The 24,588-nt window shown below is 42.7% G+C and overlaps 3 protein-coding genes and 1 non-coding gene across 4 annotated transcripts in view; 3 read left to right on the top strand and 1 right to left on the bottom strand.

Annotated features, from left to right (window-relative positions):
* Positions 1-252, bottom strand: part of LOC132015243 (NADH dehydrogenase [ubiquinone] 1 beta subcomplex subunit 3-like) — a 2,407-nt gene extending 2,155 nt beyond the window's left edge. Inside the window, exon 1 of the mRNA XM_059395842.1 lies at positions 7-252. Within this exon, the coding sequence (XP_059251825.1) occupies positions 7-186 (180 nt within the window). The 5' untranslated portion in view covers positions 187-252. The remainder of the gene's footprint in view (positions 1-6) is intronic.
* The window catches only part of UBN2 (ubinuclein 2), a 99,406-nt gene extending 91,491 nt beyond the window's left edge, over positions 1-7,915 (top strand). The window contains exon 15 of the mRNA XM_059396312.1: positions 5,346-7,915. Coding sequence (XP_059252295.1) covers positions 5,346-5,384 — 39 coding nt within the window. The 3' untranslated portion in view covers positions 5,385-7,915. The remainder of the gene's footprint in view (positions 1-5,345) is intronic.
* A 5,669-nt stretch (positions 7,916-13,584) lies between these two features.
* TRNAR-CCU (transfer RNA arginine (anticodon CCU)) lies at positions 13,585-13,657 on the top strand. Its single transcript has one exon. It is a non-coding gene; the product is annotated as a tRNA-Arg (tRNA).
* Positions 13,658-14,169: 512 nt separating this feature from the next.
* Positions 14,170-18,867, top strand: FMC1 (formation of mitochondrial complex V assembly factor 1 homolog). The gene is made up of 2 exons (XM_059396309.1): positions 14,170-14,419; positions 18,369-18,867. Exons 1-2 carry the CDS (start codon positions 14,282-14,284, stop codon positions 18,570-18,572), a joined length of 342 nt encoding a protein of 113 aa, XP_059252292.1. The 5' UTR covers positions 14,170-14,281; the 3' UTR covers positions 18,573-18,867.
* The last annotated feature ends 5,721 nt before the right edge of the window (positions 18,868-24,588 follow it).

Raw genomic sequence — 24,588 nt, 5'->3', positions numbered from 1 at the left:
GGAAACATTGTGTGCAAAGCCACCCATGTATCTCCAAGCTTCATTGCGGCCCCATGGGTCCCTTAGCCCTCGTGCAGCCAGCCTCTCCTGGACAGTTTCTAATGGCGTCCCTTCTATCTTCCATTGTCTGTAATCTGGAAGTTCCAGTTTACTATGGCCATGTTCATGCCCATGTCCGTGGGCCATGTCTGACAGCAAATCTGACCTCTCACAACACTCAAGAGTCAATCTTCCAGCCGGCGCCAAGCGGAAACCGAAAATCTTTATTTTTAATGGTCAAATTGATCCATTTTTCTACAGATATGTGTCGAGGGGTTTGTTAGGAGATACTTCCCTACCCTTGGGTCACAAAGATCTCCTCTTACACTTTCTTCTATTAACTTTATAGTTTTAAGTTTGATCTATAGAGGTATTGTTCATGCATTGATTCTGGGTACTCTACAATTGCTTTTATGAATGGCACGCTATTCTCCATTATACACTCTAATAGTGTTCACTAGTATCAGGGAATGCTACTGATTTCTGAAAGTTGAGTTTGTGTTCAACAACGTTGCTAAACTCTCTAATTCAAATAACTCGTGATTATTTTATTAGCTTTTCAATGGAGATGATCATATCATCTACAAAAAATGACAGGGGGTGCCTAGCTGGCTCAGTCAATAGAGCGAACAATTCTTGATTTCTAGGTTGTGAATTCAAGCCCCATATTGGGTGTAGAGATTGCTTAAATAGATAGATACATAGATACATAGATAGATAAGCTAGGGGGAGGGGGCAGTATAATTTCCTCTCCCACTTCTTTCACTTTTGTCTTATCTTAGATCATTACACTGGCCCTTCAATACAGTGTTAAAGAGTAGTGGTAAAAGCAACATCTAAAAAAAGAAAACAGTGACATCTTTGTTCCTTACCTCTATTTTCTCCGTTAAGTGTGGTGTTTATTCTAGATTTTTCGTATATAGTTTTTATGAAGTTAAAGTTCTATTCTGGGATGCCTGGGTGGTTTAGCTGGTTAAGTGTCTGCCTTCAGCCCAGATCATGATCCCAGGGTCCTGGGGATCAAGTCCCAATGGGGTTCCTTGCTTGGCAGGGAGTCTGCTTCTCCCTCTGCCTGCCACCTCCCCCTGCTTGTGCTCTCTCTCTCTCTCTCTCCCTCTCTGATAAATAAATAAATAAATAAATAAATAAAATATTTTTTTAAAAAAATCCTAAAAATCGCTACAACAATTCCTAAAGAGCCCTTAAAAAATTCCTATTCCTGGGGCGCCTGGGTGGCTCAGTGGGTTGAGCCGCTGCCTTCAGCTCAGGTCATGATCGCAGGGTCCTGGGATCGAGCCCCACATCGGGCTCTCTGCTCAGCTGGGAGCCTGCTTCCTTCTCTCTCTCTCTGCCTGCCTCTCTGCCTGCTTGTGATCTCTCTCTCTCTGTCAAATAAATAAATAAAATCTTTAAAAAAAAAAATTCCTATTCCTAATTTTCTGGGAATGTTGGTCATAGGTATGAGTTGGATTATATCAGGTGCTTTCCCTATAAGACCAATAACATGATCTACTCCTCCAGAAAATTTCTTAGAAATGTATTCATAATTTTTTTATTCTTATAATCTTTAATGTATCCTTGATTTCCTCTTTCATTCTTGGTTTTGTTTATAAGCATCACTCCCTTTTTCTCCTTAAGTCTTGCCAGTCTTATTCAATCTTCTTCAGTCTAATTTTTCAGGAAACCATGAATTTTATTGGGTACATCCATGTTCATTACGGTTATATCTTTTTGATTTACTGTTTTTTCCACCAATATATAATGTCTCTCATTTTTCTTTATGATGTGTTTGCCCGATTGTTGTTTGATATCCCAGGTATCTATATTCTGAATAATATTCCATTGTATGAATATATCACATTTCTATTTATCCATTTATCAGCTGATAGACACCGAGGCCATTTGCATATTTTGGATAGGATGAATAATGCTGCTATAAACATTTTTGTACCGTAGTTCCCCCTTATCCAAGTGGTATATGTTCCAAGACTCCCAGTGGATGCCTGAAACCACTTTTAGTACTGAGCCCTACATATACTATGTTCCTATCATACATACTTAAGATAAAGGTTAATTTATAAATTATGCACAATAAGAGATTATCAATAATAATGAATAAAATAAAACAATTATAATAATATACTGTGATAGAAATTATGTGAATGTTGTCTCTTCCTCTCAAAATATCTTCTTGTATTGTACTCACCCTTGCCTACAAAATGCCTACATGATGAGATGAAGGCAGGTGAATGACATATGCATTATGATGTAGCATTAGGCTACCACCCACCTTCTAACGCTGTCGGAAGGGAGATCATCTGCTTCCAGACCATGGCTGACCATGGGTAACTGAAATTGTGGGTCAAGGGGACTACTGTACAAGTTTTTGTGTGGATGTATGTTTTCACTTCTCTTAGGTATGTACTAATAATATCTGATTAGGTGTGGAACTGCTGGGCCATATGGAAACTCTCTGTTTAACTTTTTGAGGAACCACAAAACTATTTCCCACAGTAGCTGAAACATTTTGCATTTCTACTAACAATATAGAAGAGCTTAAATTTCTCTGTGTGCTTGTCAACACTTGTTATTTTCCATTTTTTTTATGAGGGCTATTGCAGTAGGTATAAAGTGAAACTCATCCTTTTGATATGCATTTCCCTAATGACTCGTGGTGTTGAGTATATTTTCAAGTGCTTATTAAGTACTTAGTATATTGGTATAATTATAGTAGATAGCTAAGTATATTAAGAATAAAAGTACTTCTTCAAGGAGAGTTTCCAAACTTTGTGACTTTGTACTGTAACCTTTCTCAGGCCTTGCATGTTTGAACTTACCATTTTTACCTCCTCACATTTATAGACTAGTTTAGCTGGATATAATATTCTAAGTTATTTTCCTTCAACATTTAGAAAATATGACTCGATTGCTTTTTTGTCTCCAGTGTTTGTTAGAAAAACTAATGTCAATCAAATTCTTACTCTTTGGTGGACTATCTGCTCCTTCTTTTAGAACTTTGTTTTTGTCTTTGGTGTTCTTTAATTTCACTATAATGTGTCAAAATTTAGTTTTGCCATATTTATTCTGTTTGGTGCTCCATGAGACCTATGTATTAGAATCTTTTTTATCTTTAATTTTTGAAAGCTCTTATGATTTCTGTAAATATTTTCTTCCCTAAATCTATTTTCTCTCTTTCTGGAACACATATTGTACAGATATTTACATCATCATTTCTTCAATGTTCTTTCATATTCCCCATCTCTTTCTAGTACCTTCTGGGAAAATTCCTTGAGCTGATCTGGACCATTATTCATTTTTCAGCTATGTAGCTGTTCTTGTTTTTATCCAATCTATCCGGTTTATTCACTATTACATATATCATACCCAGTATTTCCATTTGGTTCTCTAGAGCTGCTTATTTGTCATTATTGTCCTCCTATCTCAGGAAGGATCTTTACTATGCTATCTTAAATTCTTGATTTGTTCCATTCTGGTTTGTCTAGTACAGTTTGTTCCAGTTATTGTCTCTCTTGGTGTGACTCTACTCCTCAAATATCTGATTATTTTCACTTGTGAGGTTGTTTTTTCCAGGGTTTATAAACAGCTTTCTTAGCTGGGAATGTATACTAAGGACAGAGGCCAAGGTGGGGCCCTAGCATGTGCTTTTAAGAACCAGGATGGGAGCCTCAGAGGGCATTTCTCAAGGCCAAGTCCCAAGCACCAGAGTCAGATCTTGACCCAAACTGTAGGTCCAGTCTTGTTATTGTTTTCTGCTAACTTGTTCACAGTGGCTTATCTTTGTGTTCAGTGATTTTTTATTATATATCTCTGCACTTTTTAGCTTCATCTATGGGCATTCTTTGAGGCCTAGGTTTAAAGTATGTCCCTCTAAAGAGTATTTGAGTTTGCTTTTTCCTCGCTCCTAGGAACATTACCAACCAAGGACCACACCAAACTAAGCGTTAGCTTAAGGATTTCAGGGCCTCAGAGACAGGATGAATTTCAGCCACTAAAGCATGTGACAGGTTATTGCTTTTGGTTAGGAACTCTTACAGAAGGTTCTCCACCCTGCTAGCCTACCCTGAGCTGAGACTAAGACAGAAAGGTCTCGGGGTGTCTGCCTGGTAGAGCATGTGACTCTCAGTTTCAGGGTTGTGAGTTTAAGCCCCATGTTGGGTGAGTGTAGAGATGACTTAAAAAATAAAATCTTGGGGCACCTGGGTGGCTCAGTGGGTTAAAGCCTCTGCCTGCAGCTCAGGTCATGATCCCAGGGTCCTGGGATCGAGCCCCACATCGGGCCCTCTGCTCCGCAAGGAGTCCGCTTCCCTCTCTCTCTCTGCCTGCCTCTCTGCCTGTGAATGATCTCTGTCTGTCAAATAAATAAATAAAAATCTTTAAAAAAAAATAATAAAATAAAATCTTAAAAAACAAAAACAAAAACACAAAAGTCTCTTCTTAGTGAGATCAGGGATATTTTTTTCATTCCCACCAATGAGGTCAATGTTGGGGGTTCCATCATTTTGTAAGAGTTTTTTAATAATTCATTTAAAAAAATATTTTATTTATTTATTAGAGAGAGAGCAGAAGCAGAGGGAGGAGATGGGGGAAGGGTTGGGGGAGGGGTATGGAGGGGCAGGCTCCCCACTGAGCAGGGAGCCTCACACAGGACTCCATTCCAGGACCTTGAGATCATGACCTGAGCCAAACAAAATTGGTGCCCCAATTTTTAAGACTTTTTGATCTGACCTTTCCCATGCTAGTCTGAGGCCTTCTTTGCTTCTGATGGCCTATGGCAAATTGAAATCCAGACTCTAGGCCATCAGGGAATCAACAGATCTCTTCAGGGCAAATGCTGCTTCATACTCACTCTCCTATTCCTCTTCCTTTGCCATCTCTGGCTATTCTGACTCCTTTACTGTCAGCTCTGTCACGCTTTGAAAAAGTGTTTTTTGTGTGTGTGTATTTGTTAAAATCTCACCCAGCGCTTATGGTGTTTTATATTTAGAGAAGTCTCTGCACATCTCATCTTTCATAACGTCAAAAACAAAATCCTATAAATATTTTGTATAAAATAGTTTATATGTAAATATGTAATATGTACGTATTAATATTTAATATAAAATTATATATGCTCTTTAGTATTTAATTCTCTATTAACTGTACCTTCACAGCCCAGTTCATAAGTCAGACTGTTGTCTGTCACCCCCAGTGCATCAGGTCTCCTGAGGAGAGGACAGGCGTTCCATGAGGAGGAGGGGTTGACCATAGCCACTTCACTTACTAAAATAGGACTCTTTCTGTGTCAGTTTCACCAGAAACCCCAAAGGCTGAGAACAAAACAGTAGGCGCCAAGTCTGTCCACATTCTAAAGAGAGGAGGAGCTAGGTCACCTATGCCGCCCGTGCTAAGAGACTGTGAAATGGATCCTGGGAAGCACTAGCTCACTATTGGGAAGGATTAGCTCGGCATCCACCCCAGGAGATGTAAGAGAATGTAAGAGGATTTCTGTGGACATCCTTGTCAGTATGCTGGATGTTTCCCGAAGTCTCCCCAACCAGGAAAGGGTGGGGCTGCTTCCTCTTTGCCTCGTGCCAAATGAGGGGGCACTTCAAGAGGACCGTTTGAAGAGCTTGACACATCCTGTGGAGTCTGAGGGACACAGGGACCGGTGTCTGACTCCCTCCTAAAAGCCTAAAGACAACCCGTCGGTGGCCAGCTCCTTGAGAAGACGAGCCTGGGTTCAGAATGGAATGGCTTGCACGCCCAAAGCTGCTGAGTTCCTGTGGGCCTGATGTAGTTCTCAAGAAAGGAGTGAAGTTCGCTCATTTTAAGAAGGAATCCAGCTGAAGGGAACCTCTGGAGGCTGGAGATGACATCAATGGCGGGGAGCCTGGGGTAGGAATCCGAGTAACTAGAGAAGGTGTGGCCTACAGAGGAACTTCAGGTGAGAGATGGTGGGGTTGGATAGAGTCTGGAGAACCCAGGAGGAAGCACGTGTGAGGAAAGCTCCTCCCAGAGGACACTAGCACCAGATGGCAGGTCTGCCACTTGAGTAGGGACAGCAGGCCCAGAACAGCCACCGCTGGGAAGAGGAAGTGTGTGTGGCAAATCAGAATGGCGCTGACCGTGACCCCCGCCCTCCCTCAGATGGGCCATGCTGGGGAAGGGGAGAAGTTGGAAATTAACTGACATTTGAAGTTTTACTAGATGACTGGGTGAGACTTGCCAATGCCCAGGAAGAGAGGCTATTTCTGAAATGACGAGGGGAGGCTGGTCTCTTTTGCAGAGGCTGGAAAAGCCGGAGCTGTCATCCAGGCAGAAGGAAAAAACAAAGCATCACAGCAGGCTTGTAGGGGCGCTCTTGAGAGCATAAAGTGGCTGTCTCTTGACCCCTGACAAGTCTAGCTTGTTCCACAAACAGGCCGTGTGTGAGGAGCAAAGAGCAGATCAGGGAGACGGAGAAGCTGGCCGTGTCCTCCACCCTTCTTGGCCCGGGGCAGCCGCAGCCGACAACGGGGAGAAGTTCTATGGGTGAAGTTTGGAATTTTAAATGTCATACAGCCTGGATTTTCTTAAAACCAAAGAAAAACAGCTAATCGTCCTGTTAGCTCTTGGAATAGCTGCGTGAACCATCACAATTTTATGCTGGCGAGGAGGAATTCAGCCAGGAGGTTTGCGAGCCACGGTGGGGAGAGGAATAGATCGCTGCGCTCTGCCTGCATCGAGCATGTCGGCTTGCTTGTTCATAGTCCCACTTACTTCTTTTACAACATACTGCAGTTTGTAGGCGACAGGAGGTGATTGGTTAGGTTAACGTGATGAAAAGTAATACCTTTCAACAGAAGACATTACTATGTAATGCAAAGTAGCCGTGAAAATCCTATAAACTGCCAAGAGACAGTGATTATCTTGTTGGGAAGTATTCACAGGAGTTTTACAACTGAAAAATTAATTGCTATTTTTCTTTTACAAGAGAGGCAAGTGTTTCTTAATTGCCTTCCTTTTCCGTGAGGATGAGACACGATCGGGGGGACGCTCCTGCGGGGTCCCCAGTCTTTTGTTAGCCAGCATTCACCCCCGCAGCTGTGTGTGTGGCTCTCGCTCTCCGTGGTCCAGGGACCGGAATTATGGGAATGATGCCTCCCATACTCCTTTGCCTTCAAGGTTCTGGATGTACTTTCTTTCTGCTGGTATATGCAGGTGAGATTTTTGTAGGTGGGAGGAAAAAGTGGTATTACTTTTTTCTTTGGCAGCACCTAGCAAAATGGGTAGGTCACGGTAGACTTCAAGTTCTCCTCTAGGGTCTAGTTGATCTGTGAGCCCTCATGTTGGCGACTGGGGCAGATCTGATCAGCAGTGGGGGTTCCTTGCATTTTTCTGACCTGGGTGACCGCCCCAACCTCCTAGTAACTGCTTAGACCTGCTGAACCGTGGTGGCAACTTCCCAAAACTCGTCCAGTCCTCCTAAACATGCCCTAAGCTTCTTAATGCCCTGTTTGCTTGGAAGGTCTGCAGCGGGCTCTCTCTTGCTGATGGACCCCTGATGGTCACAGCGTCTAGTAGCTGGTATTGTGAAGGAAATGAAGCTGAATGGGTCCCTTAAGTTAGAAGTCACTTTTTAAAGCTACAAAAGAGGTATTAACTGCTTTTTTTTTTTTTAAAGAAACGTATGCGATGAAGAGAGAAATTTGAAAATTGGTCTTTAGAAATACTTATCACTATGTGATTCTGTTGCCCTAAATGATGTGTTAAACCAACATTTTCAAAATACTGAAAAGTACTGAGTTACATTGTTTTCAATAAAATAAACACTACTCTTTCTTTGCTGAGAGAACGTAGGACTTTTTTTTTTTACCGTTAGTAAATAAAATAAAAATATTTTCCAACTGTTGTGTATTTCATTTTTAAAAACAGCCTTTTAATTCTATTTTGTGCATATTTTTAACATATGTACTCTATGTCTCAGTAGTGCATGTATATAGTTTAAAAATAAATGCAAACACTTATGGGGTAGATGCAAGATTTTTACCACTGGCCACCTAATCAAAAAAGTTTAGGGGGGCATCTGTCTGGCTCGGTCAGTGAGCTCAAGCCCCATGTTGGGTGTAGAGTTTAAGTGAGTAAATAATGAAATTATCCTCATTAAAAAATGAGATCACCGCTTTCAGACACACATCTAGAGTGTCACAAGGGATGGAACCAGGGCCTTCACGTGTATATTCTCTTAGATATGCCCTCTTTCATTAGTCCTGGCGCTTTCCCACCAAAAACTCCCCCAGATTCCCATGTGACTGGCCAGGTCGCTAAGTAACTGCTGTAGTTGGAGAGTTAAGACTGAATCCTCTGGGTCTGTTCCCTCAGTTTCACTGAGCATAGAACACTTGTCCCAGAGCACCTCCTCTTCCCTTATGGGGCTTGAAGGACAGAATGGTGGTCTTGTGATTGTTGGGAGAGTGGAGACTGGGTATTTCTACTTAAATGTACAGCCACTGTCCCACCCTGACATATGCACACACACAGGCTCAAGACACTGGATCCTTCCATCAGCTGGATCTCTGCCCAAATGTCACCAAATCGGCAAAGACAACCCTGAATGTATATGAAGCAGGAGGTTGCAATCTGCTGCCCTGAACTTTCCTTTTCTCCGTAGAACTCACCACTGGTTGATAAATTTGATGTTTGATCTGATTACTGTCTCTTTCTGAATGGAAACTTCACGAGTATGGAAGTTTCACTTTTGTTTGCTTTTGCTTCCCTAGCATCTAGAAGAGTGCTTGACTCATAGCAGATGCTTAATAAAAATTCACCGTGTGATCAAATAGTTGCTTTCCCAACCACCCTTGACCAAAACCTAGGAATAGGATCCAGGCCATGCTAATGAGAAGTCCTCACCCAGAATGTGGCGCTTAGGTAAAGATGTTATCTGTTGTAGTCCAAGTAAAAGCACAAAAACCACAGGCTATAGCCAGTGTCCTGGAGCAGCAGCTCTGGTGTCCTGGCACCCAGTTCCTGTCCACTGTCATTGTGTCTGACTTGCAAGCTATTATAGCAGTTGTTTTCACTGGATCGGATCGGAAGCAGGATTCTGGGTGAGATCTTTGTCTGTGTGGCTTCTAAGTCTGGTCTCTGGCCTTATCAGGAAATTCTGAAAATTACCCTGCATCGTTTTAATAAAAATCCATTTTTTTTTTTTTAAAGATTTTTTATTTATTTATTTGACAGAGAGAGAGATCACAAGTAGGCAGAGAGGCAGGCAGAGAGAGAGAGGAGGAAACAGGCTCCCTGCTGAGCAGAGAGCCCGACGCGGGACTCGATCCCAGGACCCTGAGATCATGACCTGAGCCGAAGGCAGCGGCTTAACCCACTGAGCCACCCAGGCGCCCCTAAAAATCCATTTTTTGCTATAACTTAAAAAATATATTTTTAAAAATACGCTTTGGTGTTAGATTGCCTGGAGCCAAACACCAGCTTTCCACAGACAGTTGATCATGCTGACTAAACCACGAAACTATTCTGAGATTGTTCCCACATTTGTAAGTGGATAAAATGAGATACTATCTCATAGGATTGTGGTGAAGGTCAAGTGAAACATTGCCTGTAAAGTGCTCCGGGATGTCATCATTCACACACTTGCAATCCTAGGTTATATAAGGCCAACAGAAGGGTTTTATTTGATAAACTTTTTAAACATGATCAGTAACATTTAAGAGTTAGGGCATTTCATAAAAATGCTGGATTTAGGGGCGCCTGGGTGGCTCAGTGGGTTAAGCCGCTGCCTTCGGCTCAGGTCATGATCTCAGAGTCCTGGGATCGAGTCCCGCATCGGGCTCTCTGCTCAGCGGAGAAGCCTGCTTCCCTCTCTCTCTCTGCCTGCCTCTCCATCTACTTGTGATTTCTCTCTGTCAAATAAATAAATAAAATCTTTAAAATAAAAAAAAAAAAGCTGGATTTACAATTATTGAAAAGTCAGTGGCTCTGGCAACACTTTCCTACTTTGCAACAGAGATTGAGCTGAAAAGCAGCTAGCTCCTTTGCAGGATGTAGGAACCCATCTGGCCAGTTTTACATTTGTATTACCCGCCTGGTCTCTGCTGTAGGGTTTTGAGTTTGTAGCCTTGCAATTAGGAACCTAAAGACTTTCCAAAGCTGCAAAACTGAGAAATTTGGCTAAATTGTTCCCACAAACTTTTTCAGACTGATTTGCTGTTTTGTTGTTACAGAGTACTTTCAAAACTTAGCGGAATCATTCCCAAACAACAGCCTCTTATCACCTTTAATGATTCTTGGAGTTAACGGGGCTTAGCTGGGCAAGTCTCTGCTCTATCTGGCAGAGACTGTGGTCTTTGCAAGTGCTGCTGGATTAGGAAATTCAAGATGGTTTACACATGCCTTTCTTGGGGTGCCTGGGTGGCTCAGTTAGTTAAGCAACTGCTTTTGGCTCAGGTCATGAGCCTGGAGTCCCAGGATTCAGTCCCACATCAGGCTCCTTGCTCGGCAGGGAGTATGCTTCTCTCTCTGACCCTCCCCCTTCTCATGCTCGCTCTCTCAAATAAATAAAATCTAAAACAAAAACAAAAAAACTCAGCAGAGAGCTCACTTGGTGCTATCTCAGTACTCCTCCACAGGCCTTGGGGATCTTGCAGCCTGGTAGCTAGACAAGACGCAGAAGTGAAAGTTGCTAGTTTTAAGGCCTGGTCTTGGATAGATGGCCTAGAATTTCACTTCTGCTGTATTCTGTTGGTCAAAGCTAATCAGAAGGCCAGCTCAGATTCAAGAGGGGGAGGGGTGGGTGGGATGGTAAATAAGCTTTACCTCTTTTTTTTAAACTGGTGAAATTTTTTTTTTTTTTTTTTTTTTTAGATTTTATCTGTTTATTTGTCAGAGAGAGAGAGTGTGAGCACACAAGTAGGGGGAGCAGCAGCCAGAAGGAGAAGCCTTGCAGGGAGCCCAATGCAGGACTCGATCCCAGGAGATCGTGACCTGAGCAGAAGGCAGACACAACCCACTGAGCCACCCAGGCATCCCAAGCTTCACCTCTTGATGTTAGGAGCAAATTATGTATAAAAAGAGAAGACTCTTGGAAGCCCATCTTTGGAGGCTAGTGGCTACAAATAGCTAACATTTCATGATTATTTACTCTTTGTGTAAGAATGGCTTAGAGCAGAAGAAAAGGGCCTCTTGGCCATTTAGTAAAAAGGAATTGAGAATTAGTAATTACTCTGTACCACAACATATAAAGTTATAGAAGGCCTATTTCCAATAAATTCTTCCACTTCCTCAGAGCTGGCTTAAATTTGCTATATCTTAGCTGGTTAAACAAATTTATAGTTTAATAACAAATATTCAGCTGACTAAATTTGAAAGATTTAATTGGCTTTATTAATCAAGTCATAAAACAGGTAGCATCCCATCCAGCAAGTATAGGGGAGCTCCAAAGGGCTACAGAAAACGAAAGGCTTTTTAAAGATAGAAATAGTTACAAAAAGGGAATTATTAGCTAAGAATCCATTGTTTTAAGCAATGCTGCCTTCCTGAGGGTAATGGAAGGAGTCTATCAATTTCCTAGTGCTGACCAGTAAATTTCCATACTGACTGGTTATAGGTTCAATTCCTTTTCTTTCTTCTTTCTTTTCAAATTTATTTAACACAGAGAGAGAGATCACAAGTAGGCAGAGAGCGAGGCAGAGAGAGAGGGGGGAAGCAGGCTTCCCACTGTGCAGGGAGCCTGATGTGGGGCTGGATTCAAAGACCCTGAGATCATGACCTGAGCCAAAGGCAGAGGCTTAACCCACTGAGCCACCCAGGTGCCCCATAGGTTCAATTTCTGAGGGTTTCTAACTGCAGTCAGGTTAAGTGTTAATTCTTGGTTTACTGACTTGGGGCCTTAATCTAAGTGAGGCCATTTTCAGCCTGTGGTTTTCTAGTTAACAATATTAAGAAATGAATAACTGATAACATTCTCCCCAAACCCTAATTCATTCATATTAAGTCATTCTAGTCTGGTCTCCTCCTATGTTCATGCTGTAAGTGTCAGGATTCTAGCCGGATTATGAACTGTTCCCTCGAAACTGGCCACAGCTAAATCTGGTGAACCCTGAAACCCTGACAAGGACCCAAGAGGAGGGAGCTGTTAGAAATGGGAATTCAGGGGCGCCTGGGTGGCTCAGTGGTCTTGATCTCAGGGTCCTCGGATCGAGTCCCGCATCCGGCTCTCTGCTCAGCAGGGAGCCAGCTTCTCTCTGGCTGCCTCTCTGTCTACTTGTGATTTCTCTCTGTCAAATAAATAAATCTTAAAAAAAAAAAAAAAAAAAGTGGGAATTCATTATCTCAGGGGCTGGGATCAATCCCCCCAGTCAGGCTTCCTGCTCAGCGGGGAGCCTGCTTCTCCCTCTTCCTCTGCCCCCTTCCCTCCACGCTCTCCTTCAAATGAATGAATAAAATCTTGGAAAAGGAAGAAAAAAAAAAAGTGGGACTTCAGGAATCTGACCAGTTGCTTCTTGGAGAGGAGACACAGGTATCCTATGTGTAAGAGGTGCGATTCACACGTCATCTAGAGACCCTCCAGAAGCGCGGAGGTTTTAACTTGACCATACTACCCACAAAGGCCTAGGGCAGTTCCTGACCTAGACTTGAAAACGAGGAAAACTGGAAGCCCAAAAGGTAAATAGGAATGTTAACACAAAATGGTTCAACCTCCGGCGGAGAGAGCAACAGGAATGGAGGAAAGACAACGAGAGAAGCTGGGGTACCAGGCGCAAAGGCGTGAGGAAACGAGGAGAGATGACGGTTACGACACAGGAAAGGGTCCGAAAGTTTCAGGGGCAGGAGGGAGCCACTGCGAGATTTTAAAAGAGGAGTTAAGGTTGCTGATAATGAGAGGTGACTTGCCCAAGCTGCACAATTAGGACCAGAGCCGGAAAAAAGAGGTCCTAATTATTTCGGATTAGCTAATTTCCAGCGAATTAATAAATCCCCGCTGTCCCACGTTTATCTTACACCCGGCAACTCTAAACGTAACACACACGTCCCCTACTCGCCAATGGCTTTGCGGAAATGGCCTCAGCGCTTCAACCGGAAACAGAAAGTGACCGATGCGGACGCCACCTAACGGCGTGTTGGGGGCAAGCGAAATCCGGAAAGCCGCAACACCGGAAGGGGCCGCCTGTTTCCGGTAAAAATCCGACGCCGGAGAAGCTCAGAGGGCGAGTCTCCGAGCTTCGACCAGTGTACCCAGCGCGCTCTGCTCCGCGACATCGCTTGCCCACTTTTGCGCAGGCGCAGGGGTACGGAGCAGGCAAACGCGGACGCAAAACCGTGCGCGCGCCCGTTCTCCGTCCGGCTCCGCGGTGCTGTTTCGAGGGTAAAGCCTTTGGAGCTGGAACGCGGGCTCTTGTTCGCTGAACTACAACTCCCAGCATGCCTCACCCCTCATGTTGGTACTAGGTGTGGTGTCTTAGGATAGGTTAAAAGGCGTCCTAGATAACGATGACGTACCAAAGAGGAAAAAAGAATTGAATACGTTGCTGGAGCAACTCGTTCACAGAAGCCCCAGTGGCCTAATGGATAAGGCATTGGCCTCCTAAGCCAGGGATTGTGGGTTCGAGTCCCATCTGGGGTGGTTAGCTTTTCGTCCTCAAAATAACTTTTACCGTTTTTAGAGAACTACATCGAAATATGCTAACTTAATTTTACTTTCTTAAAAATGGGAAGGATATGTGTGGTTTTCCTAGGTGATGGGCTACAGTTTGAGAGAATAAGAATATTCCCATTTCCTTCTTCCGAGTCGTATAGTGCCGTGAGATTTCTGGGAAGTCAGTACTTTGAATTCTGCTATCCCCTCTAGGTACCAAAACGTATCTTTCGTGTTATGTTTAAAATCAGCACCCACTCCCACCAGGCGCACTTATTCTCGAGACTCAGCGGTCAGCTAATGACGTTTTAAATGACGCAGTCAGCAAAGAACCTTTCCCCTAGCCCAGCCTTTCTCGCTTTTTCTTACGGACCCTGTGAGTCAGTTAAACTCGGCTTTCGTTTGCTTTTCCCTTAACTCCTTAGGATGCCACTCGGTGTTTGATTAGTAAGGCCCCGCAGAGAAGGGAAGTGAGATACTCCACTACTCTGCATTCGATGGGGGGGACCCAGTAGTCAGCGTCCGATTGTACCATTTAGCGGCTGAGCTGGGGGGGGAAGAGTTAGAGGGGGCGTAGGGCGCCATTGGGCATCGCGCTCCGAGGACGGGAAAATGGCGGCCCTGGGGTCCCCTGCGCGCACTTTACGAGGTCTTCTACGGGAATTGCGCTACATGAACGAGGCCACGGGCCGACCCTATCGCGACACCGCGGCCTATCGGTACCTCGTGAAAGCTTTCCGTGCACATCGGGTACGGAAGCCTGAGTCGGGTTCCTGAGTCCAGCGTCCTTTCCACTGGGGGTGGGAGTGGGGCTGGGGGTGGGAGTGGGGGTGGGAGTGGGTGGGGAGTATGGGCAGGGGTTGGGAGCACTGGGGCTCAGCGCCTGCATTTCATGGCAGCGACCCTCCCACCCAGCCCGGGTTCTGGCCAAACAGATCCAGGCCCTAGGCCGGGTCTCCCAGGAACTAACCAAGGACCAGCCGAACAGGAAAGTGGCCGTGGAATGGAGACGTCCCGAGGATTTTATTGGCTGGGCTTCTGCAGGTGCGGAGGAGAAAGATCAGTGAAGTCGGAGAGATGGGGGAAAAGAAGAGACGTACTTGGAGAGTGTAGGGTTACTAGCTACAGCGTTTATCCACCATTCTCCTCGCCCTTCCTCTAGTAGTTATTCTGAAAACCAGTGTTTGATGCAGAAAAGAGAACTGTAATAAGATGAGGAATAGTAGCTCGGCAGACACTGTTGTATCCCGTACCCCATTTAAGGAAATGGTGCCTTGTAGAGCTGAACTAGAAACCTGCCATGAGATTGTGCTGCCCCAACATTAACGTGGTTATCTGACCAGATACATTTTTTTCCTTACATAGCAGATAAATTTGAACATATGGGATGCCATCCTTGGGAAATTCCTTTGTGAATCCCACACTCCATATTCCCCTTAGGCAAGAGCAGGTGGAAGCGATTTTATTTTTCAAGTGGGACAACTGAGGCTCAGGGACACTGACCAGTGAGGGTACATGCATAGGAACAGCTAGAACCTCCGTTCACAGATAGAGTTCTTTCGTTTAATTGTTGCCTGTGGAGTTTTGGATCAGGCTTCGAAGGAAGTTGAAAGGAATCTCTGAAATATAGGTTAGAGAGTCACTTTGCGCTCTAGGGTAGGTAGCCTACTGTCATTTGAACAATGTGGGGAAAAAGGAGAACCAGCATCTCGCTCAATCTTTTGAGCCATGGAAGTCAGAGTGCAATATTTTATTTTATTTTATTTTATTTTTTAAAAAAGATTTTATTTATTTATTTGATAGAGAGATCACAAGTAGGCAGAGAGGCAGGCAGAGTGAGAGGGGAGAAGCAGGCTCACCACCGAGCAGAGAGCCCGATGCGGGGCTGGATCCCAGGACCCTGGGACCACGACCCGAGCTGAAGGCAGAGGCTTAAAGAGCCACCCAGGCGCCCCTAGAGTGCAATATTTTAGAACTAAAATTCAAAAATTAAAAATAGGCATATATTTATGTGGGTAAACTCTATGCCCAACATGGGACTAAAATTCAAAATTTTCCTTTTTCTTAAGATTTATTAGAGAGAGAGAGTGGGCAAGTGGCAGAGGAAAAGGGAAAGAGCAAGAGTCTCAAGCAGACTCCACGCTAAGTGTGGAGCTGCCACTGGGCTTGATCCCGGGACCCCAAAACCATGACCTGAGCTGAAAAACCAAGTCTAATGCCTAGCTGACTGAGCCACCCAGTCACCTCTAAAATTCAGAAATTTTTAAAAGGCCAAATTGGTAGGGACTTTAGGAACTTGCCTAAAATTATGAATAAGATGCACATGAATCCTGTCTTTTAAGACAAAGCTTGCAGTCCAACTGAGGAGCCTTACAGCAAAGCACTTAATAAACAATAGGAGGTCCTCCTATAAAGAAGTAGTGGGATTTCAGGAGGAAAGTCAAGGGTGGGGTTGCGGGGCAGAAGGAGAGAGAGAGAAAAGAGAGAAGCAGACTCCTCACTGAGCAGGGAGCCGGATTTCAGGACTTGATCCCAGGATCCTGGGATCATGACCTGAGCTGAAGTGGATGTTTAACTGATTTGAGCCACCCAGGCACCATCATTCTAAGATTTTTAAGGTGTCATGATTATAGTTGCACTTTCTGGAGGCAACATTATTCCCTTGAGAGAGGCTTGGTAATGGCTTTCAAATTCCTTGGAAATACATTTGAAATTCATGCCACAAATTCCAGAAACACCATTCTGTGGAATGCATATGAGGCTATGGGGGATGCTTTCTGTTTCTGCTGGCTCAGAGCTAACTCAATAACCATCTACATTCATTTTCTTTATCTTTTCTTAAACTGAAGGGGTTCATTTAGGGAAGAGCCTCTGCTTTCTCCTTAGAGAAAATACAGTTTTCTTTCTTTCTTTTTTTTTTTTTTTAAAGATTTATTTATTGGAGAGCGAGCAAGATGGGACAAGCAGGAGAGGGAGAGAGATCTCAAGCGGCTTCCGCACAGAGCAGCACTCTATCCCAGGACTCTGAGATCATGACCTGAACTGAAACCAAGAGTCGGGTGCTTACCTGACTGAGCCACGTAGGCGCCCTGAGTTTTCTTTTTCATTTGGTCTTTTTTGGTTCTTTTTAGTACTGTGTATACTTTTTTTTTTTTAAGACTTTTAAAAATTTATTTTTGAGAGAGAGAAGACGACTCCTCACAGAGCAGGGATCCCGATGCAGGACTCAGTCCGAGGACCCTGGGATCAAGACTTGAGCTGAAGGCAGACACTCAACCCACTAAGCCCCCTCGGCATCCCACTTTCTGTTTATATTGTTGACCCTTCACTTCTCACTCATGATTCAAGCTCAGCTGCGTCAAAATCTGTGTTCTCCTACACTAGTGCAGAATTGCTGTTTCAGATCCTATCAGTTGGGCTTATATAATAGACATGGATATTACCATTTGTTGATATTTGACACTGGTGTTGGTTGCTCATAAATTTTTAATTATAAAAAGTTAAATGATTAAAGATGAATTCTTTTCTCGAGCAGTTGGAGTGCCATTTTCACATATGTGATCTGCACATCTCTGTGTGGGCTCTTCAGATCTTAAACCACAACTTTCTAATTTTCAGATTTTAACCCTACATATTCAAATAAAGAAACGTGAAAGACAGGGGTTTGCATAGGCACTGGTGCCCAGAGATTAATCTGCAGTTAGATATACACGGGCCTCAAGTCACTTGAAGCCATGCACACATCTGTTTCACCTTTCCTGCCCTCTGCTCACAACCTCAGAACACAAAACTAGTCAAGTAAAGGACAGTGTACTAAATCGAGATTAATTATGAAGAAGAGAAAACAAGGTTTGGAGTCATTGGGATCTTCTGAAAGGATATAGTTTCCAGCTACTTACGGTCATTGGAATCTGGATTTGGCAGATGGATAAGTATATAGAAAGTATAATTAAGTGGCACCAGTGGTTTAAAGCCTCTGCCTTCAGCTCAGGTCATGATCCCAGGGTCCTGGGATCTATCCCTGCATTGGGCTCTCTGCTCAGCGGGGAGCCTGCTTGCTCCTCTCTTTGCCTGCCTCTCTGCCTGCTTGTGGTCTCTCTCTGTCAAATAAAATCTTAAAAAATAAAAGAATAAGTAATATAAGTATATGCATATTACTTTTATGTATAGAACCTTCATTTTGTTACTGTTGGGGACAAAGCTATTATTTCCAGACAAAATGGTTTTACTTTTCAGTGAAATGAAAGACCTATACCACATTAACCAAAGTCAGAAATATATAAAGTATACTTTCATTTGAAGAGCAGGAAGTTCTATATTTTATTCCTTAGGTGACATTAATGATTATAGTTCCCCATCTCTGCCAGTGGCCAACCATTGAAGTCTCTCTGGGCTTTAGTTTCCTTATTTGTAAAACATTTGCAAGACAAGGGAGTTGAAATAACTTTTTTTGGGTATTAAAATCTGAGGACCCCAAACTCTTCAGTGATACTCCGCGTAAAATTCCTCTTCAATTAATTGGAGGTCAGCTTTCTCAATCAACTACAGGGTGTCTCTACATATGTAATTAGTATACACATACACATGTTGATATTTCCTCTCTGCATTTACTTTCACTCTAGAGAATGCTTATGAAATCTTTGTGGCCATGTATCTTGGCTGGGCTGCTAATAAAGTCTGTGACCTTGCTACTTTCTAGGTTACCAGTGAGAAGCTGTGCAGAGCCCAACATGAGCTTCATTTCCAAGCGGCCACCTATCTCTGCCTCCTACGCAGCATTCGAGAACACGTGGCCCTTCATCAGGAATTTCATGGCAAGGGTGAGCGCTCAGTGGAGGAGTCCGCTGGCTTAGTGGGTCTCAAGTTACCCCAGCAGCCTGGAGGGAAGGGCTGGGAGCCATGAGAATGGAGAGAGTCCTTGGATGCTGCCATCATACAAGAATTTAATCATCTTTCAATATGTATTTATCATTAAATTTTTGTTTAAGTTTAGGGTTTTTCTCTGTAATTTTGGTGACCGAGTGTTTCTTAGGGAGGTTTCATCCTTTCAGTGAATTTACTGAACTTCTTGTATTAGGCTGATTGATGCTTCTGATCTACATTTAGAACTATTATTTTTATTTTCAAAGTATGCAAACTTACTGTTTTAAGTAACTCAAATGGTACAGAGTATAAAATAAAAGGTGTCTTTTTTCTTATCCCTTGTCCCTACGCTGTTGCATCCCCATTACCAGGTGGAAGCTGTTGCTAACAGTTTGGTGTGTATCTTTCCAGATATTTCCTATATACGAGCATACAATTATATACGTACATACATGCATACGTGCATATATACGCTTTATTTAAAAATACACAAATATATGTTTAAGGTTCCAACAGAAAGGAGTAACAGATAGGGTTACTGCAGGGAGTTAATGAAGGGGTATATATAGAAAAGTGTGGGCTGAATTACAGTCAACAAGTTGTGAAGCCTCCAGGGGCTAGCACCATTTGGGGACTATTACCTCCACAGGGTGACAGAATTGACCCTTGTCAGTATAGGAAGATGGCCACCACTCAGGCGGCGGGGAGGGAGTCTACAGAGAGGGAGATGGACTGAGCGTACTGACTTCTGCCTCCTAATCTGTGAAACTGCTCTTCCTCTTGAATTGTCTGTCAGTGTGAATGGCTCTACCATGCCCTTGGCTGACCAAGTAAATGCTGACTTCATTCTGTGTTCTTGTCCCCCTCCTCTCCATATCGAATCGGCACTTTCTGCTTCTGCGGTGTCCTACTGTCCTTTCCCCCACCGGTCCTCATTGCCTCTCTCCTAGTTCAAGCACTGATGATCTTTTGGCTGAACTATTATACTGTTCTCCTCAATCTTCTCTTTGCTTCTAACATCCTCAAACAGAAATTACTCTTTCTGTCAATCAGCAGCAGGCTTTGTACCCACTTCGTGGTCCATGTCAGTGTCTCATAGGCATGTCTTAAGACTTCTTTTTCCCTGGACTGCAGGGTGCTAAAGAGTAAGGATCATGTCTGATTCATCACTGTGGTCTCCAAAGCACCTTCCACAGTTGACTGTACACGTAGTATTTTGAATACACGGCTCAGTAAGTACTACTCACACGGAGGCGTCCGATCTGAACGGATCTATTCAGAAAGCAGTTCAAAACACCATACGAGATTAAAACGAAAACAGCAGTATTATGAGGTCAAACAGCATTTATTCAATTAATGGATCAAAAAGATAGAAATACTTAACATTTTTTCGCTTGCTTTATTTCATGAGTAGAATATTATCTGAAGATGTTTTACTTTGGTAAAATGAAGAGAGCAGGAGGATTAGAGTAGGTTGATGCTTTGATTTCCTTTATTTATTTATTTTTTAAAATTTTATTTATTTATTTATTTATTTATTTGACAGACAGAGATCACAGGTAGGCAGAGAGGCAGGCAGAGAGAGAGGAAGGGAAGCAGGCTCCCTGCCGAGTAGAAAGCCCGAGGCCATGCGGGTCTCGACCCCAGGACCCTGAGATCATGACCTGAGCCAAAGGCAGAGGCTTTAAACCACTGGCCACACAGGTGCCCCATATTTATCCTAGGATCCTGAGATCATGACCTGAGCTGAAGGCAGAGGGTTAACCCACTGAGCCGCCCAGGTGCCCCCACCACCGCCTTTTTAAAAGATTTTATTTATTTATTTGAGAGAGGGAGAGGAAGCAGCAGATTCCCTGCTGAGCACAGCACCCAACTTTGGGCTCAGTCCTGGGGCTCCAGGATCATGACCTGAGCTGAAGGCAGACGCTTAATCCACCAGGCCACCCAGGTGCCCCTCTGGAATAAATCTTTTTATAAAAAGATAAAGATGCTTGGGTGGCTCAATTGGTTAAGTGTCTGACTCAGCTCAGGTCACAATCTCATGAGTCATGAGATGGAGCCCCCACACTGGGTTCCATGCTCAGCAGCGAGTCTGTTTAAGGATTCTGTCCCTCTGCCTCTCCCCCACTCTCTCCCAAAATAAATAATAAATCTTAAAAATAAATAAAAACACTCAATTTTTTTACACAAATACCTTTACAGCTACTACCTCTTCACAAATTAAGTCATTTAATAAATTGTACTCATTTTCTACGTTTTCGTGTTTTTTAAAAGTTTTTTATTTAAGTAATCTCTTCACTCAACATGGGGCTTGAACTCAGAACCCCAAGATCAAGAGTCACATGTTTCTCTGACTGAGCCAGCGAGGCACCCCTCATTTTCTACATTTTAAAACATGAAATAGGCTGTAGTGACGTATAATTTATATAATAAATATACCCATTTTAAATGTGCAGGTCAGTGAATAAAGACAAGTGCACACATCTGTGTAATAACCCCATTAAAACTATAGAACATTTCCATCAGACCAAAAGTTGCCCTGTGCCCCTCTGTCGTCTATTCCTCCTCCCCACCCCTGGTTGCTGTCAGCATAAATTAGTTTGGCCTGCTTAGGAATTTCATCCAAATGCACTCTATAGTATGTACTCTGGAGTAGGCTTCTTTTGCTTAACATACTAATTTTGAGATTAATAATCCGTGTTGCATCATTTTCTGCATTTTTCACTGCCCAATCATCCTCAGTCCACTGTAATCTGGTTTCTGCCCCTCCACTCTACCTGAACTGCTTCGCAAGGTTACAAATGACCTTCAGGTCATTAAACTCAGGGATCATTCCTTACCTTGCTTGATCTCTAGGAAGGATTTTTTGTTTTTGTTTTTTAATAAACTCTACCCCTATGTGGGTCTTGAACTCATGATATCGAGCTCAAGTGTTCAATGCTTTACTTACTGAGCCAATTCGGTGCCACTCTAGGAAGCATTTGACACTACTGACCATTCTTTTTTCTTGGCTTTGATGACATCACATTCTTGTTTTCTTCTCTTGCTCTAGCCATCTGTCTTCAGTTTACGCTCCTGCATGTCCCTAATATGTTTGCATTGTTCAGGTTCAAGTCTAGGTTGTTACCTCACACGTGATATGCTTTCCCTGGGTGAAATCACCTCTACTTCCCAGGCTTCAATTATCATGAACAGGCTACCTCCAGTCCAAGCCCTCTAGCCCTCTATGTCCAGCTGCTTCAAAGACAACACCACTTAGATGATTCAAAGGCATCTCAAATTCAAAGCATCCAAAATGGAACCTCATCATCTTCCCCTATAAGTCTCCTCTGATACTGACACCTGTACTCAGTCGTTCAAAGCAGAAAACAGGGTCATTCTTGACTGCTTTCTCCTTCATACCCTCAGTTAAATAATCACTGAATTAATTAGATTCTACTTCCTAAGAATCCCCTGAATCTCTCTAATACTCTAGTCCAGACCTCTTATCTCTTATTCCTCTTCCTTGAACCACTTGCTTGTCCCTTGTAAATGTAGCACATAAAGGCACAAATTTGGCTTCAGGGCACTTGCCAGTTGTGTAGGTAATAGCTTTGTATTGAAACTGAGCTACACTTTTGGTGGGTTTTTAGGGTTAACACAAAGTCTAGGGCCCACCAGGGTAGGCACTCTAAAAAATCCGCATCCACTTGAATCTAGAACCCTGAAGTTCACCCTCAAAGATGAACTGTAAGTAAAAAAATCCTTGCCAGATTCTCAGCTGATTTTTTTGTCATTTTGATGGTCAAGAGGAATTGAGGCCTTGAACCTGTATTACAGTGGTCCTTGACTAGTAAGGTCTACAGTTACCTATCAGAAAAATAAAAAGCTTTGGAGGAAGATAGCATAATATCCTACTTCGATTTGTATTATTCCTGTATGTAATTTTTAAAAAAGATTTATTTGTTTATTTATTTGACAGAGAGAAATCCTAAGTAGGCAGAGAGGCAGGCAAAGGGAGAGGGGGAAGCAGGCTCCCCACTGAGCAGAGAGCCTGATGCGGGGCTTGATCCCAGGACCCTGAGCCCATTACCTGAGGCGAAGACAGAGGCTTAACCCACTGAGCCACCCAGGCACCCCTCTTATATGTAATTTTTCAAAAATATGGCTCAACATATAAAGATAACCAGACATACAAGAAAACAAAGAGTCCATGAGTGAAAACCAGCAGAAACAACAGGCAACAGAAATATAACTACAAAAAACTTCAGATAATTGGATTTAGCAAACTCAGATTACAAAGAAATTATGTTCAATAGCGTCAAAGAATAGCCAGGCTTGGAAATTTTACCAGGGAATCAAAAACTATTAAGAAATGACATAGTAGACTTGAAAAAGAAACCAATAAAAATTCTAGAACTGAAAAAATAAATAATTCAGTTGATCTATTTAACAGCAGACTAGATACAGCTGAAAGGAGACTAATGAACTATCACATTTGTCAAAATATCAAGAAGACAGCTTGGCAAGACAAGGTAGAAAATGGAGACTAAAGAGATTACAGTGAAAACCGTCTAATAAACACTTGGAGTTTCAGAAGTGGATGCGTGAGAAACAATATTTAAGAATAGCTAAACATGGGGTGCCTGGGTGGCTCAGTGGGCTAAAGCCTCTGCCTTTGGCTCAGGTCATGATCCCAGGGTCCTGGAGTCAAGCCCCGCATCGGGCTCTCTGCTCAGCAGGGAGCCTGCTTCCCTTCCTCTCTGTCTGCCTCTCTGCCTGCTTGTGATCTCTGGCTGTTGAATGAATAAATAAAATCTTAAAAAAAAAAAAAAAGCTGAATGAACCCTAAAAGCAGAAAAAAAACTAATCCACACCCAGATACACCATAGTAAAATTGCAGGATACCCAGAGTAAAAAGAACAGAATTTTAAAGCAGCCAACTATCTGCAAAGGGGTGACAGACTTCACAGGAGCAATGGAAGGTAAAAGGAAAAAGAAAGGTGGAATGAACCCATTTAAATTCAAACCTAGAATTTTATACCCAATAAAAATACCCACCTAGAATTAAGAAAGGGAAAAGAAAGATAGTTTCTGATCAACAGGAATGGGACAGTTTCCCATTAGCAGACCAATGTAAAAGCAAACTCTGAAGCAGATTAGGCAAACTTCTGTAAAAAGCCAGATAGTAAATATGTCAGTCTTGCTGGCCATACAGTATCTGTCACAACCACTCAACAATGCTGTGGTAGTGCAACTGCAAAAGCAACTAGAGACAATAGTAAATGAATGAGCCTGGAGGCAGTCCAATGAAACTATTCAGAAAAATGGGCAGTGGGCTGGATTTGGCCTGTGGACTGTAGATTGCTGACTCATGTCCTAAAGTTTAAACTTCAGACAAAAGGGAAGTGATCCCAGATGGAAAGGCAGAGATTCCAGAAGGAATAAAGAGGAAAAAAAAAAGTGGCAAATGAACAGTATATGAAGTTGGGTTTTAAAGAACATAGAACTAAAACACATGATAATGGGTACATAACTTCAGGAAAGGTTAATTGGAGTTAGTTTTCTAAGTTTTTTGTATTATCTGGGGGAAGTGAAAAGGTACTGGTTAAGAATGCCTATTATAACTTTTAGGGTAACTACTAAAATAAGAATAAAACTTTCAAACTACTAGAAGGGCGGAAAATGGAATGATTAGAAAGCAGACAGGAAAGGAGAGAAAATTGAATTGTTGAGACAAATAGACAAAATGAACTTTAAGCCCAAACATGTGAGTAATTACATGGATATAAATGAATAAATTCAATTATAAGTGAATATCGGATTAAATTTAAAAAAAAGTATGCTGTTTTTAGGAGACCCATTTAAAATGTAAGCAACCAGAAAAGTAGGAAGTAAAAAACTAAATTCTCTTCATTAACACATTATTCAACGTGTGGCTCTGCTTTTCACCTAAGGATATTGTCTCATACTGTATATATGTATATATACTATACCTCCCTCTAGGACAGAATAATCTGTACACTTTTATTTTTATTTATTTTAAGATTTTGTTTGACAGAAACACAGCGAGAGAA

Source organism: Mustela nigripes, chromosome 4 (assembly GCF_022355385.1).
Source record: "Mustela nigripes isolate SB6536 chromosome 4, MUSNIG.SB6536, whole genome shotgun sequence".
Lineage (NCBI taxonomy): Eukaryota > Metazoa > Chordata > Mammalia > Carnivora > Mustelidae > Mustela > Mustela nigripes.
The sequence above is the reverse complement of the archived record's forward strand: the minus strand, read 5'-3'. Positions and strand labels throughout refer to the sequence as shown.